Source organism: Haliotis rufescens, unplaced genomic scaffold (genome assembly GCF_023055435.1).
Source record: "Haliotis rufescens isolate VD_foot unplaced genomic scaffold, xgHalRufe1.0.p SCAF_6, whole genome shotgun sequence".
Classification (NCBI taxonomy): Eukaryota; Metazoa; Mollusca; class Gastropoda; order Lepetellida; family Haliotidae; genus Haliotis; species Haliotis rufescens.
Window position 1 is genome coordinate 60,658,348 of NW_025964334.1, and position 19,495 is coordinate 60,677,842.

The 19,495-nt window shown below is 40.2% G+C and overlaps 2 protein-coding genes across 3 annotated transcripts in view; one reads left to right on the forward strand and one right to left on the reverse strand.

Moving 5' to 3' along the window:
• Nucleotides 1-791: 791 nt before the first annotated feature.
• On the reverse strand, nt 792-8,237 carry LOC124121708 (60S ribosomal protein L32-like). Its single transcript, XM_046484760.2, has 4 exons — nt 8,136-8,237; nt 3,575-3,680; nt 2,186-2,338; nt 792-987 (listed from the first exon to the last, which is right to left on the reverse strand). The coding sequence occupies exons 2-4, from the start codon at nt 3,665-3,667 to the stop codon at nt 829-831; spliced, it is 405 nt and encodes a 134-aa protein (XP_046340716.1). The 5' UTR covers nt 3,668-3,680; nt 8,136-8,237; the 3' UTR covers nt 792-828.
• A 1,962-nt stretch (nt 8,238-10,199) lies between these two features.
• Nucleotides 10,200-19,495, forward strand: part of LOC124121711 (leucine-rich repeat protein SHOC-2-like) — a 35,778-nt gene continuing 26,482 nt past the window's right edge. The window contains exons 1-3 of one of the 2 annotated variants that reach the window (XM_048386681.1): nt 10,200-10,260; nt 10,415-11,127; nt 18,171-18,299. In XM_048386681.1, coding sequence (XP_048242638.1) covers nt 10,894-11,127; nt 18,171-18,299 — 363 coding nt within the window. In that variant the 5' untranslated portion in view covers nt 10,200-10,260; nt 10,415-10,893. Of the gene's footprint in view, nt 10,314-10,414; nt 11,128-18,170; nt 18,300-19,495 lie in introns of both variants that reach the window. The other variant, XM_048386680.1, reaches the window with a different exon arrangement.

Sequence of the window (19,495 nt, forward strand, 5' to 3'; positions counted from 1 at the left end):
GATGAAACATCACACCAGGGTGGCCAAGGACTCTAGCATGATGCCTTGGACATGTCACACCCGAGTGATTCCAATATCGCATGCGCACACACGCACGCATGCACGCATGCACATGAAGATCCGTGTTAGAACTGGTTGACCAATGAATGTCGTAAGAGGCAACAAACTGGACCAGGTGGTCATGCTCCCTGACTTGGTAGATTGAAGCTCATGTCAATCACTGGATTGTCTGGTCCAAACAAACCAGGGACAATATGATCATGATATACCGTATTCGACGTAATAAGCGCCCAGGGCGCTCTCAAAATTAGAAATAGGGAGCTCTTATTAGAATATTATTTTGGTGAAAAAACAGAGTTGAAAGATAAATTTCGTGGTTTATGCTGACAGCCTGAAATGTTTATATATACGACAGATATATTTTTCCAGAATTTAATTGCCCATAATTGAGGGTGCTTATTACACACGAGTGCGTATTATACACGAATAAATAGGTCTTGTGTACATTGATCAGTCGGAAGGGGTGGGGAAGGGATTGTTCACTAGCCAATATATTAGCAAATATCGCCGTGGGCGCTTATTACGTCGAATACGGTATGCAATCAGGGTGTGTTGCCATGTAATCAGGCAAGTCGCAGATCTATATATCTCATCCACACTTGCCGCCCGCTGTAACCAACAAGGAAGTGCTAGGAACCCAGGCCCAGCCAGGTCTCCACTCGTCCTACTGCAGTGATTAACTCCGTTGTAAAACTGCTGTCACCCATCACTACAGACAACAAAACACCAAATATGGTGTGATTTTTTTATGATTTTTTTTTGTACAGTTTACTCGTCTTCCTGTGACCTCAGCCTGGCGTTGGGGTTGGTCACCTTGATCGCGAGCTGCTGGGCACGCTCAACGATCTCTTTCCTTTTTCGTGACGAGACGTTGTGAGCAATCTCAGCTGAGAAAGTTCTGTTTTGCATCAATAACACCTCCAATTCCTGCAACATGAGAGAAGCTGTTCAAATGTCAACATATGCAGAATCATATTATGGGTCACTTGTCCGAAAGTCTTGCTGAGTTTCAAAATTATTTTGAACACTGATAGAATGACTGCAGGGGAAACTGGGAGTTCACATCAGAGGGAAGACAAAAGGGAGCTTCCTCTTCACGATGCATGTACACCATTAGTAATATAACAGCAACAAGTTCACATCCACTTTTGTCATATCTCCTGGAATATATCATACAGTACTGTAGTATCACTATAGTTCACAAGTGTGAGAGAGCGTCACACTACTATCCATTTTCTATCCACTATCAACTGATTGCAATATTCAAGCCATATCACGACCGTCTTACATAACAGGGGAATGTGTGAGTGAGTGAGTTTGGTTTGGTTTTACGCTGCTTTTAGCAATATTCCAATAACACCTCATCCCTAAAAAGTTTTTCCTGCTCTCTGAGATTAAATCTTGGCTTCCATTTGCCTCATTTCGTGGTGATTTATGAGCAAATGAAGATGTTGTACACAATTACAATATGGCGGCCGGTTGGCATTCTATAAAGATGATCCAAGTATAAATATAAGCAAAGACGGAAAGGAAGGAAATTTGATTAGCCAGACGGACCATCTACTTTTACGTTTCAGCAATCCCTTTGTAATTTTAACTTTCCATGGGTCAAATGGCCAGCTCTTAAATCAACACCAGGCCACAAAGTATGACTTAATTATGTTAAACAATTAGGGTTGGGACGATACACCAACGGTGCGATCCGAAACATATCACAATAACCTGCTCCTGATATGATACGTATCATGATACTCGCATGTGCTCTTTTCTGTGGTGAGTGAGCCATCCTTTTCATAGACAGGATTGCCAAATACCTGGCACACTAATGATTAACAGTTGGCAGTGTCAGGTATGGCGCAATGGACGAAAATATTTACGTTTTCACAAGTAATTAGTGTCGGTGTTACATTTATTTAAAAAAAACATTTAAGGTAAGAATCAATACCTTTTACTTGGTGTGCGTCTGTGATCGGTACTTGTATCAAGAAGTATAATATGGTGATCCACAATGTAAAAGGAAGACATCGACTGCTGTAGTGGTTAACTTAATTAGCTCTTGCTTCAAACCTCCCCCCCAAACTGAAGTTATCAAGCACTGCAATAAGTGAAGCAGAACACTGCGTACCTTGACGTTGTGTACAAGGAACTTCTTGAAGCCATCAGGGCAGACATGCTTTACTTTGTAGGATGTTCCATAACCGATGTTTGGCATCAGATACTGCCCCTTGAAGCGACGTCTCACTCTGTTGTCAATACCCTTTGGTTTACGCCATGCTTGCTGTGGAGAAAGAACACACATCAATGAAGTGACATTGTTGTCAATACTCTTTGGTCTATGCCAATAACATACATCAAAGTAGGATTTCTTTAGTCACACACAAGTGAGGTGAGGTGATATAGGGTTCAACGTTGCGTTCTAGATTGTTTCACTTATCTATGTGCGCGTGTGTACGCTTGTACTGGTTTGGACTAATGACAGTGTTACAGAGCTAGCCCACTGGGATACCATGTCGCAGATTACCATGAATACCCCACTCAGACGCAGTCAGCTTAATGCCAAGTCCCAGGCAGGGTACAAGTACCATTTTTGGTGTATGAGGCAGGGGACTGGGCAACATTTTCGCCCTCCGAGAATACGCTCTATCCACTAGATGGCGGAGGCGCTCAGTCTCACACACACACACAGACCGCATTCTGAACAGATTACTAGCAAGAATAGTGAGTGGGTGAGTTTACTGATGCTTTGAACAGTATATCAGTTGCATATCAGCCTGATTTGGGAGGAAAGTTTAAAGGTCCTAATCACTTTGGATAAACAAAGACAGATATGGTGCTTACAGACATATTTGGATATTTGAAACTAAATTGGTTTTTACACTACTGTAAGCAATATTAAAGTAGATCTCATTTTTTATTCATCTCATCCAACCTGTTAAGTACAGTTACGGTAATTCTTATCTTAGAGTGCCAATTTTGATTTTGGGCGTGAGTGAGTGAGTATGGTTTTACGCCGCTTTTAGCAACATTCCAGCAATATCAAGGCGGGGGCCACCTGAAATGGGCTTCACACATTGTACCGATGACGGGCATTGAACCCAAGTCTTTGTCGTGACGAGCAAACGCTTTAACCACGAGGCTACCTGACCCCCCCTGTTTTTTGGAAGCACAAGTCCTTTTCTTACACTTCCCACTGCACAAGCGTAGATGGCTGCAGCAAACTTCCTATTATTACAGTATCGGAATCTTTTCCAGGCATATTATTTCTGTATCAAAATTTCGATCACCTTCAATGCCTGTTTAAGTTAAGTCCAATATCTAAGTTGAAATCACTGATGCATACCATGACAGTGGACAAGCATACTTAAGGGTTCAGTAGGTGTGGCCTGGGGAGTTTACACCCAATGAATATATACTGTGTTAACATAAAGCCCTTTAGGTAAAAGAAGCATACACCAAAAGTCAGCAGTCCTTCACTGCAGTGCCTCAATTCTACACCTTCAGTGTTGTTGCTCACCTTAACTCTCATGTACCGCTCCGACTGATGACGGATGAACTTCTTGTTCCTCTTTCGAGGAATCTTGTACTTAACTAGGGGTCGGATGGCCATCTTTCTTTTCTAGCTGGAAAACAAAGAGCAGGTGTTACTCATGTTCCAGAATCATCTTAACCATGGAAACAATTGGACATCAAATTATACCTGGTGGTAATGCATGGCTACTTGTCCCTACTGCAGACGAGCTAAAATCTGAACAGCTGAAGGAGATGGAGTTTCCACAGTAACCAGCAGTATATTACTTAAACCACTGCTGCCGAGACAGTTATTACCACAGTAACCACCATTATGTTGCAAAAACAACTTGCCCCTGTATACAGTAACCATAGCAATGACCAGTGTGTTGCATAAACCACTCGCCTCAATTGTGGACTAAACGATTCAACACAGGGTATCAAACTGCACATTTTGATATAGCATCACAAAGTAGGAAGGCAGGCTCGAAAATTCATGCCAGTCTGCTAGCCTGAGACTTGACCAGAGTGTAAATAAAAACCCAATGATTGTAGCCCTCACTGACCTTGTTCCATTTAAGGGCTATAACTCTGAACAAGGCTTCCATGTTGCTATAAATTGATACTGAATAAAACTGACAATGTAAACATGGTTGGTTTGTTGTTTAACACCGCACTCAGCAATATTCCAGCTATATGACGGCGGTCTGTAAATAATCGAGTCTGGACCAGACAATCTAGTGATTAATATCATTAGCATCGATCCACGCAATTGGGATCGATGACATGCATCAACCAAGTCAGCGAGCCTGACCACCCGATCCTGTTAGTCGCCTTTTACGACAAGCATAGTCACCTTTTACGGCAAGCATGGGTTGCTAGGGGCCTATTCTACCCGGAATCTTCACAGGTAATGTAAACATGGTAAAACATGTCTGTCTTAATTCAGGACTAGCTACCTACTCCAAGGACTAGTAAAATAAGATAAAAATGAATTCCTAAGGTTGATGAAGGGTTACTCCTACTGATTCCTATTACCTGTGACCCACAGTCTGATTTAAAAGTTTTTGAGGCTACTCGCCTGAACTTAAATCTCAGCATCATTTCAGTAAAATTTAGTCATAAAAAAGACTTTGAGCTAACTGGACTGTACAAAAGTTACTAGACATGGGCTCCAAACTCATGGTTAAAGTTGAAGACTTTACCTTCATCAAGTCATAACAAAGACTTCCCTGTGGGAATTAGGGTAAGGATATGTCTCCCAATGCCCCTGGAAGGTGATTCAGACATTTTTAACAAGGTATCTTAACATTGCATTCAATTAATTTTTTTTACTAAGGCTCAAAAAGCATCAAACATATAAAAGCATCTTCATCTTTATTCATCTTGTTATCGGTGAAATACAAGTTACCTCAACAAAGCCATAACAATTAAAAATTGGTTGTGCTTGGGACTGAATAAGGGCCTCTAAGATGTTAAATTTCTGTACACCATTGCTTGTTCTGAATCAACTTTTAGCTATTCTGGATGGTCAGTGTTCACAATCACTGTGGTACTCAGGGTTATACTGGGTTCACTGTAGCTGCAGAGTTGTCGATAAGCTGTGTACTTGTGTAAAATACTTAAACCATCAAATAAACTGAAATATGCAGACAAATCAAATCCTAGCGTACCAACTATGCAACAAAAAGTATTAATATACCAGAGCTCTAGATAAGCTTTTGGTCATTTTGGTATTTTACCCAGGGGTTTGATAGTGATTGGGGATCCACAATTCTTAGAGGGATTTCACATTTTTTTAACCACCTGTTTCTTGGCATTTTGGTATTTTAACTTGAAAACCTGTTTTGTAACAATGTTAGCACACAAAGTTTGTGTCAGTTACTTAACACTACGGCACTCCATATTCCAGCTAGATGATGGCATCTGAATGAAGTCTGGACTAGACAATCTAGTGATTGATATTCTGAGCAATTATCCATGTTGTCAGAATGTGAAGACACGCTATTAGCCAAGTATCAGCGCCTGACCACTAGAGCTGAGTATCGCCTGGAGTCTTGTTATATGATTTGTATCACGATAAAGACTGACGATACTACTGGTAACACAACACACCACATCAGTACTAAGAACTGATGAAGTCACTGAAATGAGGCTCTAAAACCTTTTTTTTTTATACATTTATTTAATGTCATCTCAAAAACTTTAACAAAGAAAACCACAAGAACAAAAGAGTTTTAAATGAAGGGATGGTTACTAAATGTAAGTCCAGGGTTTGACAAATGTCTTATCTACACACTAGCCCACTGGTCCAGTAAGAAATAAAAACTACTGGCCCAGTTATTAAGTTACAAGTCCAACAGAAATTCAGAAACTTAAGAGAGCAAACACTTGTCAATATAGTTAGTCATTTTATTCATGACTTTACTGACTTTGTTTGTTTAATGCACTTCTAACCATGGAAATTTGAGCTTCCACGACTGTTGGAATGTCCTTCCCCTCTTTCTTGCAATTTGTGTTGGTTCACAGGGCTTTTCAATTTACCGCGGAGGCTTTAAAAAATTCCACGAAGCAGTGACGGCCATTACAGAATACTGGTATGTGAAGCGTAGAAAGTAGCATCAATTTGATTAGTCACATTAATCACTTCCTGTTTGCTACGATGGAATTTATTGGTTATTAACAACTGGTCTCTCATTTCCTATGTAGAGTTGTTATCATAGTATGTGCATGCCACACGGACATAAATAGCCAGTTAACAGGATTTTATACATCGTGTTACGGTCTCGGTAAGGGAGGTAACTAAGATTGGTAGTTGGCAGAGAAAAGTTGATGTATGGCTTTTGTTGACTGAATAAAAGATCGAGTGAGTTTTAACCTGACTTAAAGCGATTGGTACACCATATTATTTCAATAGCCAGCTGGTCCAGTATAAATATAAAATTACTGGCCCAGATCAAGTTTCACTAGCATTTGTCTAGTTGGCCAGCATATTTGTCAAACCCTGAAGTCGGTGCATCCTCAGGCACCACATCCTCAGCTTCTGCCATGCCTACAGGTGGCGCTATGTTACTTCTGCTATTACGGGAGGTAACTATTAGTTCCTGTTCTATTAATAGTGTATCGCGATCTCACAAAGGGTGATGATGCAAGTATTGTGCGTACCTTACAGCGATAGAAACTAACAGTTTTAGGCCACTAGTCCTTATAATGATAACATATAGCAAAACTCTTAAAAAGGGCAAATTTCTACTAGTCCTTATGATACCTTAACTATTGGGCAATTTGGCAAGGACTATAGGACTAGTGCCAATTTCTAACGCTGCCTTAGTATTGTAGGTATTGGTGAATCATTACAGCCCTACTTGACTCAAATGACCAGGATACTGGGGGTCAATTCTAACCTGGAATACTCACAGGGCTTACCAACATATGAAGAAAACTTGTGTAAATAGAACACACAAATTTCAATGCCATGAAGTCAGTCCCAAAACTATTGTGTTTTTTCTAACACACATGACGGAAAAGCAATTACATTATATGTTCTGGAATGACTTTGTTTACCACTGTCAGCAGTGTTCAAAATATGCTCTGGGATCCTTGAGGTTTGCTGTTATTTGAATCTTGGGTACTTTTAACATCAGAGATATGATAATGATTAATTGCCTGTCACAACTGATTTCGAACAGTTGTCAGCAATATTCCAGATCAAATTATGGTATCTTGAAAATAATTGAGTCTGGAAGAGGGTATGATCCGAAAAGTGTAGAACATACATAACACAGGGAATGAGTATTGCTGAGGATCAATCAGCCATTAGTCAGCCGTCAGGATGCGCAAGGAAACCTGGGATAAAGGCTAATAATCCAGTAATCGAACTTTTTAATGATTTTCTTTCAAGAATTTGATTGTTCTGGTACTTTTAAAGATTGACGACACAAGAAACCATGCACAATAAAGCAGAAGAATCTGAGATAAAACATGCCTGGGTTCTAGATAAATGCCAGTAAACAAACTTTCAAGTTAATCTGGTCTAACATGCTTGTGGAAAATTATGAAATGCCAGTCTCTGTATTTTGCTCATTACAAAATGACCATTGAGACGTTTGCGGATTATAACCATATCAAGGTGCATTTATTTGAAACTGATAGATCAATTTGGACCTAGCTGTAGTAAAATCACTAGGCCTAATATAGTAAGCTCGATAAGATACAAATACCGTGTAGCTTGTACGGATGCGTCTTAATAATCAGATTATCACACAATGACATGACTCTAGGATATTGAAAAACGTGTCTCTTTCTTAATTAAAGTATGCTAAAACCATAAATCTGACAAAGCGTGAAACGATATGATTATGAGGAACCTCAGATGCCAAACTATATGACAATTTCACCGAGGGCACGGCATGTGTGGATTCATTGGTGTTTTATGCAGAGAATGTCAATAACATATTTTTATGAATTGGTACATAACACCGTTCTGTTATTGTGCAATTGGATGACTTCATTTGAAAACTGGATGTAGTGTGGGTATGCTGATACAATTCGATTAAATCTTTACATACATGTCAACGACCCTGTGTTGATGGCCGAATGCCGGAAAAGGAAGTAGTTTTAACTGCGCCACCTATACAAGGGTATCAAAGGGACAGAACCGCTGAGAGGCAAAACAAAATCACCCTTATCGTTTCAACAGTTTACAATGTGTACTGCGGTTAAATAAAAAAAATGTTGGCTGCCATCAGGACCCACAAACTTCAAAAGCTGCAGGCACTGACCAAACTCTTCAGGCCCTCATTAAAAAAAGCTTCAGCTTCAAACCTTCAAAAACCTAACCTAACCTAGCCTATAACCACCCGATCCCGTAAGTCGCTTTTAACAATGAATGATCAAAATATACATCTTACCTTAACCTGTGAATGTCTTGTTTATTTTGAGAAGGATGATAAATCCTTTTAAAATTATAATTTTTAAAAATATTATCTAAGACTTCATCCTTCTTTCTATACGTGTTCTTAATCAATGTTTTGAATTTACACATTTGAGAGGCGGGGTGGGGGGTGGGGTAGGGTGGGGTGGGGCTTTATTTTTTAGAATGGCGCCAATCCCTCACATGACAGACTTATGTCTCCAAGGCAATAATTATTAGTTTAAATCATAATATCTTGATTATATAAATAATAAAAACAAATTGTCCCCATAAGAGACAGTACTTTCCGCTTTTCTAGACTTAAAAGAAGTACTATAAACCCATGGACTAGTCATTCAGTACAGCCAGTACTCGCATCAGAACGTGTGGCTCACAATTCATGCAATAACATTGTTTCCTGAGAACGTTTCTTTATTATAATTGTTGCCACGATAATAAAATATTAAATATAACAATTATTTAATGTTTCAAGGCAATATTGTTACATATGCTGTATCTAACCATGTCTGACAACTGATAACATTTTGATAGTATTGCCTTTAAAGAAAATAACTCTAAAATACATATACTTGATTAATATTTTATATTTAAAAACAAAACAAAACAAAAAAACAAATCAGTGCAAACAGTACTAAGATACGGTGCCGGTTTCGCAAGGTCAAGTTTTTTTTGTTCGCCACTTCGATGTTGTTCTTCGATTGGTGACGTGGTGCCATTGGTGACGTTGTTAACAACAACCCAAAACCTACCACAATCAAACCTAACTGCTTCTATTGTACATATTGGTTGGTTGGTTGGTTTGTTGTTTAACGCCGCACTCAGCAATATTCCAGCTATATGACGACGGTCTGTAAATAATCGAGTCTGGACCAGACAATCTAGTGATTAATGTCATGAGCATCGATCAACGCAATTGGGATCGATGACATGCATCAACCAAGTCAGCAAGCCTGACCACCCGATCCCGTTAGTCGCCTTTTACGACAAGCATAGTCACCTTTTACGGCAAGCATGGGTTGCTGAAGATCTATTCTACCCCGGAATCTTCACGGGTATTGTACATATTGAAAAAAATGGAATGTGTCATTATGATCATTAGCCATACGGTTCACTGTGATGCTTGCACGCTCAAAACAACCTGATAAATAAATAAATAAATAAATAAATAAATAAACGACAAAGGCCAATCAACGATATTATAGCTTACACATTAAAACAGGTGCGCGCCATATTTTTGTGACGTCATAGTTTACAACTACACTGGGCTATTATGACGTCATACTGATTGTACAACTTGCAACACGTGAAAATCTAGCTTGATGCAACAAAGAAAACATAATGAGACACTGGTTCAATATAATAATGTGTATGGATAATGTATATGTATTTTGTATTAGATATTTTGTATTAGATAAAAGAATAATTTCACAATTCTCTCAAACACTATGACCATGAGTGTGGTTTCTATCAGAGATAGATCTAATGCTGTGTATTTCATAAATAAATAAGTGAACGTATAGTTTATAGCTTCGATGAAAAAATCTGTTCATAATTATTCACACACATCAAAACTTCGGTAAGATACAAGATAAGTTAATTATTTATTATCATAAAGTCGTAAGATATGTAAGATAATGAAGGGTTTAAACCTTCCCTGACCCTGAATCATTGACGTAACTTCCGCTCTAGTATTACTTCTGCGCAATAATATGCGCATCGTTCAGAAGGTACTGAGAAGTCGGCAATATTTTGTGTGTAGGGTGAGCTTTCAGTCAGCACTTTGCTTATGTGCAGTTTCTTTTCCACGATTGAGGTATGACATTCGTTTCCTTGAAATCCGATCTTTCATTTTGTCAGGCGCTTGTCCTCATGCGAGAGTGCACGCGACCGCTAATGTTATTTCTTTCTGTGCAGGTGGCGATGAGGTAAAATGGTGTCACCGCGACTTGACTCGACACCGTCTGAGAAGAACATTGGCAACACAGTCTCCTAAACAATACGATATGGGGACTTTTAAGAAGTCGTAATTTCTTCATCGATTTGAACTTATGACGATTACAAAGAACACCAAGGGAAACAGACTAGTTTGTAATATTGTCAAATGCTACACGCAGACTTGAGATATGTCCTGAAGACAGCCTAGAGCATGACAGCCCTGATGCAGACCCTTGTCTCGAGAACAACTGCTCGTATTTGAGACAATTCAACACTTTGAAAATATTGATCATTATGTAACTCTGACAGGCATTAAATAGTGTTCTGTCATAACAACGCTGCAACCAAAGACCCACCCCAGAGACAGGAGATATAATACCTAGGTGTACCAGTTGTCCCTGACTAGATACTGTCTAAATCACATGTGTAAATGAAGTGAACACTATCAGTGAGTGCAAATGTCTCGGAAGACCAACAAGGCCCAAGATAATTCAGTTGCAGCAGAACGACTAGCTGACTACAGAGGGGAGAGTGTCATCCCCATCATGTCCACCCACGGAACCGGCTCCGATTCACCAGACTTGGAAAGTCACCGCCAGGCACAGTACACTCATGATGGCTGTGACGACGTAGTCGCACCAATGGACAATGTTTCTATCAGAGAACAATTTCAAGCCAAAGAAATTCCTAAGGTAATGCCTGTCAGGTGTTCTTGTGTTTTTGTTATGTAATTCTGGCAGCTGATCCTGGAGAGCGCCATGGATTTGGGGATGTCCACTCTCATTAGATGGGGGATGTCCTCTCTTAATATGTCCAATTTTCGTGTGAGAAAATGCATCCCTTTCACTTTCTCCCATAACTCTTTAAATTTTATCTCCTAATTCCTTTCTTAAATTATATTAAGGAACAGTAATTAATTTTTCCATGGATATGTATTTTATTTCCTATATCCAGAAAATAACTTGATCTAGATGCCTTTTGCTCAGCAGTGAGGAGAGTCAGTTGTCTTATTTCCTGGTTCAGCCACACGGTGACAGCTGTATTGTGACCTGTCATATGCAGGTAGTCAAAGGGCCCTAGTTGCCATGGTTGCATGGTTCCACATCTCCCTGTGTATGACAGATACTGACCCCTCATGTAGCAGATAGGGTAGTGTAGAAAAATAGACATAAATGTTTTGTCCCTTAACAGTAGTGTATAAACACAGTGAATGGCAGCAGCAACAGTGTTACACCTGCATCTTGAAAATAACAAGATAGACCAGGTGCTATCACCATCACCAACATCATCATCATCATCACCTACAGTGTTATGGTACAATGGCAAATGATCATCGTTGGCACACACTGTAACCACATAATTAGTTGAAACGACCATTATAGGCTGCTTGTATATTTCACAATGGGGACGTTAATGAAAATGAAGACATAATGAAAAAGACAACAACTCTGTCTTTGGCTAGCCATTTGGACTGGTAAATTAAAGGGCAGTTTTATGCAGGTATCACCATATTCCACCAATTTATGATGAGTGAATGTGACTTTTGGATGCAATTTTGTACATTAGATGATAAATAATTTATGATCTAAATCAGCAAATACTTTACATGTATGTTTTATGTCACCTCGTAAGATGGAATATAAGTTCATTGATGGTAGATGCTGTGGAATAGAAAAAAGAACTTATATACTAATATGATGCAAGGCAATTAATTATTCCCAATTCGGTTAAGTTTCATTAAAATGGTGATACCAGGCAGAGCTTGAAACATTTGCTCATCCACTCATATGGACGAGTGGCAGCATGCGCAGGGCGAGAAAGAAGTGAAGAACACTCATCCTACCCAGCAAGTAAATATATTTCAATCGGATCAATTCATCTCCAATCATTTTCAATAAAAAATGCACGTTAATTTCATACCTAAAATACATTTTTATTTCTTGTACATTCGTAGTAACAAAAACAAAATACATGTTGCTTATTTCATAATTAGACAGAACACCTGGCAACTGTCTGTTGAAGAAATAAACAATAAGCGTTTTTGGTCTCAAAACTATTTTATAAGGGAGGCAATTATTTTTATTATTTTTTTGTAAGCGACTCATTACTAATTTTCAAATGTCAAAGCAAAAATATTGACAGTAAAGGGTGACCTCACTTAGATGAACCAAGCCAACTGTCGTTCTTTTCCCGAGTCAGTATGCCGCATGACTAAGCCGTATAAAAACCCTGTATGACTGTTAAAACCGAAAATGAGGTGTTAATGTAACAAATGCTTTATTTGGGATAACACTTTCTTAGCATTTGCTTAGTCAAGTTCAGATTCTAGTCCGTTTTTGGGTTGAGTCCCGTCCGGAATAGAACCCACACTGCCAGAGTGAGGCACCTAGTCGCCAGCACACAAAGTTAGTGATCTAACCCACTTAGCCACCGAAGCTTCCACAAAAATGAAAGTCCTACAACTATTAGTCTAGATCTCTACTTGCTCTGCGGGACAAGTTGGCACAATTTGTACCAACAAATAAAATTTAAATTATTCCTGAAGTGTGGTGCTAACTAAGGATGAACATTGCCTTGTTTCAACCAAAACTTTTGAGAAAAAATCACATGGACCGGAAAATTTATGTGTATGCTATTATGGCTAAATTTGAATTTGTTTCAATGACAAACATTCTCTTTTTGTATCCAATGAAACTGACAGTGCTTATTATTAGTGTTGGCGTATTGGCACAAGGTCGTATTGCGATAAGAATGGTAGTTTTTCATTCATTAATCCAGACTTCAGATTGCGAGATGTGTACTTTTAGTATGGATAAACAAGACTACCTATTCCATCATCAGTATGGAATGTTAAGGTAAGCAGCACGTGCTGTTTACATGGTTTACCCAGTCCATCCAAATGCCTCACGATAGTAGATATTAATTATTTATTCATTCTTCTGTGACTTTTGGAAAATAATAATATTCAAGGGTTGTATTGCAATACGTGTATTGCTGGTATACCAGTTTCGTTGCTCACCCTAACAAATTATGTGTGTCCATTCCCAATATTTGTGTGTAGGATATTGCTGGCTATCAATACAGATCATTGAGATCGATAATTGTTAACCAAATATCAATACATTATTGATTACCGTACTCGACGTAATAAGCGCCCAGGGCGCTCTCAAAATTAGAAATAGGGGGCTCTTATTGGAATATTATTTTGGTGAAAAAAACAGAGTTAAAGGATAAATTTCGTGGTTACTTTCCATCTTCATGAATAACATATTGACAATAACAAGTCTGTGTGGGTAATTCTTAACTTTATTTCATCACAATAGCTAATAGCCTTACAATATGTAAGGTATAATCGATGACACTAATTGTAAATATTTCTTCCCATCGATGATAATTCTGATTATCGATCTTTTTTTGCCAGCCCTATTGTAGGATGCAGTATTTTAGGTGAAGTCACACTCTACAACATTTCGTCACAGTTTGTCATCTGACACTGTACAGGGATTTTGTGTGCATGGGTTGTCTGTGCAGGTTGTGTGTGGGGGTTGTCTATGCAGGTTGTGTGTGGGAGTTGTCTGTGCAGGTTGTGTGTGGGAGTTGTCTGTGCAGGTTGTGTGTGTGGGTTGTCTGTGCAGGTTGTGTGTGTGGGTTGTCTGTGCAGGTTGTGTGTGGGGGTTGTCTGTGCAGGTTGTGTGTGGGGGTTGTCTGTGCAGGTTGTGTGTGTGGGTTGTCTGTGCAGGTTGTGTGCATGGGTTGTCTATGCAGGTCGTGTGTGTTGGTTGTCTATGCAGGTTGTGTGTGGTGGTTGTCTATGCAGGTTGTGTGTGGTGGTTGTCTATGCAGGTTGTGTGTGGGAGTTGTCTATGCAGGTTGTGTGTGGGGGTTGTCTATGCAGGTTGTGTGTGGGGGTTGTCTGTGCAGGTTGTGTGTGGGGGTTGTCCGTGCAGGTTGTGTGTGGGGGTTGTCTGTGCAGGTTGTGTTTGGGGGTTGTCTGTGCAGGTTGTGTGTGGGGGTAGTCTATGCAGGTTGTGTGTGTTGGTTGTCTATGCAGGTTGTGTGTGTTGGTTGTCTGTGCAGGTTGTGTGCATGGGTTGTCTGTGCAGGTTGTGTGTGGGGGTTGTCTATTCAGGTTGTGTGTGGGGGTTGTCCATGCAGGTTGTGTGTGGGGGTTGTCTATGCAGGTTGTGTGTGTGGGGGTTGTCTATGCAGGTTGTGTGTGTGGGTTGTCTATGCAGGTTGTGTGTGTTGGTTGTCTATGCAGGTTGTGTGTTTTGGTTGTCTATGCAGGTTGTGTGTGGGGGTTGTCTATGCAGGTTGTGTGTGGGGGTTGTCCATTCAGGTTGTGTGCATGGGTTGTCTGTGCAGGTTGTGTGTGGGGGTTGTCTATTCAGGTTGTGTGCATGGGTTGTCTGTGGTGGTTGTCCGTGCAGGTTGTGTGCATGGGTTGTCTGTGCAGGTTGTGTGTGGTGGTTGTCTGTGCAGGTTGTGTGTGTGGGTTGTCTGTGCAGGTTGTGTGTGTGGGTTGTCTGTGCAGGTTGTGTGTGGGGGTTGTCTGTGCAGGTTGTGTGTGGGGGTTGTCTATTCAGGTTGTGTGTGGGGGTTGTCTATGCAGGTTGTGTGTGGGGGTTGTCCATTCAGGTTGTGTGCATGGGTTGTCTGTGCAGGTTGTGTGTGGGGGTTGTCTATTCAGGTTGTGTGCATGGGTTGTCTGTGCAGGTTGTGTGTGGGGGTTGTCTATGCAGGTTGTGTGTGGTGGTTGTCTGTGCAGGTTGTGTGCATGGGTTGTCTATGCAGGTTGTGTGTGTGGGTTGTCTGTGCAGGTTGTGTGTGGGGGTTGTCTGTGCAGGTTGTGTGTGCAGGTTGTGTGTGGGGGTTGTCTGTGCAGGTTGTGTGGGGGTTGTCTGTGCAGGTTGTGTGTGGGGGTTGTCTGTGCAGGTTGTGTGTGGGGGTTGTCTGTGCAGGTTGTGTGTGGGGGTTGTCTATGCAGGTTGTGTGTGGGGGTGTATGTCCCTGAAGTCAGCATGACTCAGGACTCCTGGTCATTGCTTAATGTTTGGTAGTGTAATACTCCTCTGTGTCACATTGTCATTTTGTATATTTACTGTTTCAGTGTAATATATTTATATATATGGGCAAATACGGCTGCAGCTAATGTTTAAGTGATCCCCATGTTCTGCACACAAGTTTGCATTGTATCATTGGATGACTGATTTTAAACAAATTATCTTGGTTACGAAACTCTCTGCATGGTGGATTTTAACAAAGAATATTTTTGTATAGCAGTCATGAATAACAAGCAGGTGTATCATATCTGGCTGCTGTAGGTTCCATATAAGTCATTGTAAGACTTGTAGTATATCCCATCTGTCCTCTGTAGGTCCCATGTAGGTCCCATGTAGGTCATCATAAGACTTGTAGTGTATGACACTGTATCCCATCTGTCCCCTGAAGGTCCCATGTAGGTCATCGTAACACTTGTAGTGTATGACACTGTATCCCAAGTGTCCTCTGTAGATCCCATGTAGGTCATCATAAGACTTGTAGTGTATGACACTGTATCCCATCTGTCCCTTGAAGGTCCCTTGTAGGTCATTGTAAGACTTGTAGTGTATGACACTGTATCCCATCTGTCCCCTGAAGGTCCCATGTAGGTCATTGTAAGACTTGTAGTGTATGAAACTGTATCCCATCTGTCCCCTGAAGGTCCCATGTAGGTCATCATAAGACTTGTAGTGTATGACACTGTATCCCATCTGTCCCCTGAAGGTCCCATGTAGGTCATCGTAAGACTTGTAGTGTATGACACTGTATCCCATCTGTCCCCTGAAGGTCCCATGTAGGTCATCATAAGACTTGTAGTGTATGACAATGTATCCCATCTGTCCCCTGAAGGTCCCATACAGATCATCGTAACACTTGTAGTAGGCCCATCTGTCCTCTGTAGGTCCCATGCAGGTCATCGTAAGACTTGTAGTAGGCCAATCTGTCCTCTGTAGGTCCCATGCAGGTCATCGTAAGACTTGTAGAGTATGACACTGTATCCCATCTGTCCCCTGAAGGTCCCATGTAGGTCATCGTAAGACTTGTAGTAGGCCCATCTGTCCTCTGTAGGTCCAATGCAGGTCATCGTAAGACTTGTAGAGTATGACACTGTATCCCATCTGTCCCCTGAAGGTCCCATGTAGGTCATCGTAACACTTGTAGTAGGCCCATCTGTCCCGTGTTGGTCCCATACAGATCATCGTAACACTTGTAGTAGGCCCATCTGTCCTCTGTAGGTCCCATGCAGGTCATCGTAAGACTTGTAGTAGGCCAATCTGTCCTCTGTAGGTCCCATGCAGGTCATCGTAAGACTTGTAGAGTATGACACTGTATCCCATCTGTCCCCTGAAGGTCCCATGTAGGTCATCGTAAGACTGTAGTAGGCCCATCTGTCCCGTGTTGGTCCCATACAGATCATCGTAACACTTGTAGTAGGCCCATCTGTCCTCTGTAGGTCCCATGCAGGTCATCGTAAGACTTGTAGTAGGCCAATCTGTCCTCTGTAGGTCCCATGCAGGTCATCGTAAGACTTGTAGTTCATTGCTCCAGGTAGTGGCCGTATCGGCCTATGGACAGATGAAAGTATACATGATACAGTGGGGGATAATTTAGAAAACTTATCACAGCATATATGTCACGGTCCAAGATTTATTTATAGACTTATTTCTGAAAATAATGTTCTGATTACAAGCAGCATCTTTCTTTGAAAACTATGATATTTTCTTTAGTCCATAACTAGCTGTGTAGAGGGGGGTACGCATTGTGCACACGACAATGGATTTTGATGGGGGTTTTCTCCAACGCAAAGACATAACTGTCAAAGCACATAACAGTGGAAATACCATATCAACAAATCCGTACTGAAGTACGCAAATTATTCTTGTATTTTCATTGTCTGGTTATAAAAAGTGTTGATTGTATAACTGGACTTAGGTTCTATTCAAAATGTTCGTTCAGTGGTGTTTATATTTATTTAATGGTGTTTATATTTATTTCAGCAGAATTGTGTGTGAAGTGATCGGTAGATATTTATATCAAACAGGGTCAGATTACCATGATTACTGCTACTGAATTATGCGAACACCTTCTAGTCATGTGATTAGTGTTAAACACCACATTGTCTGGGTATCTCCATTGTTGTTTCAGTCACAATCGTCATTATGTTTCAGTCACAATCCTAATTGTTGTTTTAGTCACAGTCCTAATTGTTGTTTCAGTCACAATCCTAATTGTTGTTTCAGACACAATCGTCATTATGTTTCAGTCACAATCCTAATTGTTGTTTTAGTCACAGTCCTAATTGTTGTTTCAGTCACAGTCCTAATTGTTGTTTCAGACACAATCGTCATTATTGTTTCAGACACAATCGTCATTATGTTTTAGTCACAATCCTAATTGTTGTTTTAGTCACAGTCCTAATTGTTGTTTCAGTCACAGTCCTAATTGTTGTTTCAGACACAATCGTCATTATTGTTTCAGACACAATCGTCATTATGTTTCAGTCACAATCCTAATTGTTGTTTCAGTCACAGTCCTAATTGTTGTTTCAGACACAATCGTCATTATTGTTTCAGACACAATCGTCATTATGTTTCAGTCACAATCCTAATTGTTGTTTAAGTCACAGTCCTAATTGTTGTTTCAGTCACAGTCCTCATTGTTGTTTGAAACACATTCTGCTTTGTTATTTCAGGAAAAGAAGGGGAGCCAGGGCTCCATAGCTGTGGAGCCAGCAAACCCCAAGAAGCAGGTCATGGTGATCACGGGACAGAACAAAGCCAAGCCCACTGTCCCAGCTCGGCCCTCTGTCAAGGCAGATCTGGTGATTCTCAGTGTTTTTAACTTAAAGGGGAAGTGTACATGCAAAAATCACTTTCTTTCTTTTTCTAAACAAAACGCAATTTTAGAATTAGTTAATATCTGTGTTTGAAAATGTAAACTCATTTTTTTCACAGTGAAAGTAGGAAGCTCACAATAGTGTGAAAATGATATGCCGTTATGAGGCCTTCGTTTTTCGAGCTAAACAGGCCTGAGTTATCCCCCTTAGATTATGACGTAATTGGTGCCAATTCAACTGGATCCCTGTCTATTCTCAACGCAAAAGATATCAAGTACCAGTTTTCGGTAAAACAACATGGCCTATGACACACTCCGGCGCAGTGGTGACTCAGCATAACACTATGCTGGCTTGCATCTGAGACGCTAGAATCACACACCTGTACCTACACCACGTGAAGCGGCTCTAACAAACCATGATGACGTCATAATGTTTATCAATTGGCACCAATGACGTCATATTGCAAGGGACATAAGCCATGGTGTTTTTGTTATGAAGATAGAACACTTGGTAAATGTGAAAAATATAAATCGTTTTAATGCAAAACATATGTTAATTAATTGTGATATTTTTATATTTTTGTCTATGACACTACTAGGTTAACACTTTTAATGTGGAAAAAGTACAAGAAAAATAGGTTCATTTCCGTGTGAACTTGCCCTTTAAGCCTTTGCTTCAGTGGATTCTGGTCATGACGCTTCTGTTACATATTATAGATTTTGGGGGTCCATAGTTTCAAATACTTCAACAGAAAACCTCAAGCACACTAGGTGTGGGTCAGTGGGCAAGAGAAAAATTTGGAACTCAGGAGTCCTACTACTACTCGTTTGTATTTATTCAATATGGCGATTATTTGAGTTTGTCATTGTCTTGTCAGTTGATCTTCCTGATTTCTGTTGATCCACAGGAATTTATTAAGACCTGGTCAGAGGTCAGTATTTGGACCCAATTCTGAAGCAAATGTCAGTAAAAAATTCCCTGTTTGGAACAAACATTTGGCGTGCCAGTTTATTATAGTCATAACTAATGTTATTACTTTGCGGAGGTGATGTCACTGACAACAGGACCAATAAGCAAGACTCTTTAATGTGTAGTTTTACATTTTTGCATTGATTGAAATATTAGTAACTTTTAAGAAAGTTTCAAATTAAACAGAAGTATGTTTTATTTCCCAATTTGGC

Coding starts and splice junctions, on each gene's coding strand:
- LOC124121708 (XM_046484760.2), bottom strand. CDS start 3,667: ATGGCCATCCGACCCCTAGTTAAGTACAAGATTCCTCGAAAGAGGAAC. Junction 2,339..3,574: donor AGCGGTACATGAGAGTTAAG/GTGAGCAACAAC, acceptor CTTTCTCCACAG/CAAGCATGGCGTAAACCAAA. Junction 988..2,185: donor TCCTTGTACACAACGTCAAG/GTACGCAGTGTT, acceptor CTCATGTTGCAG/GAATTGGAGGTGTTATTGAT.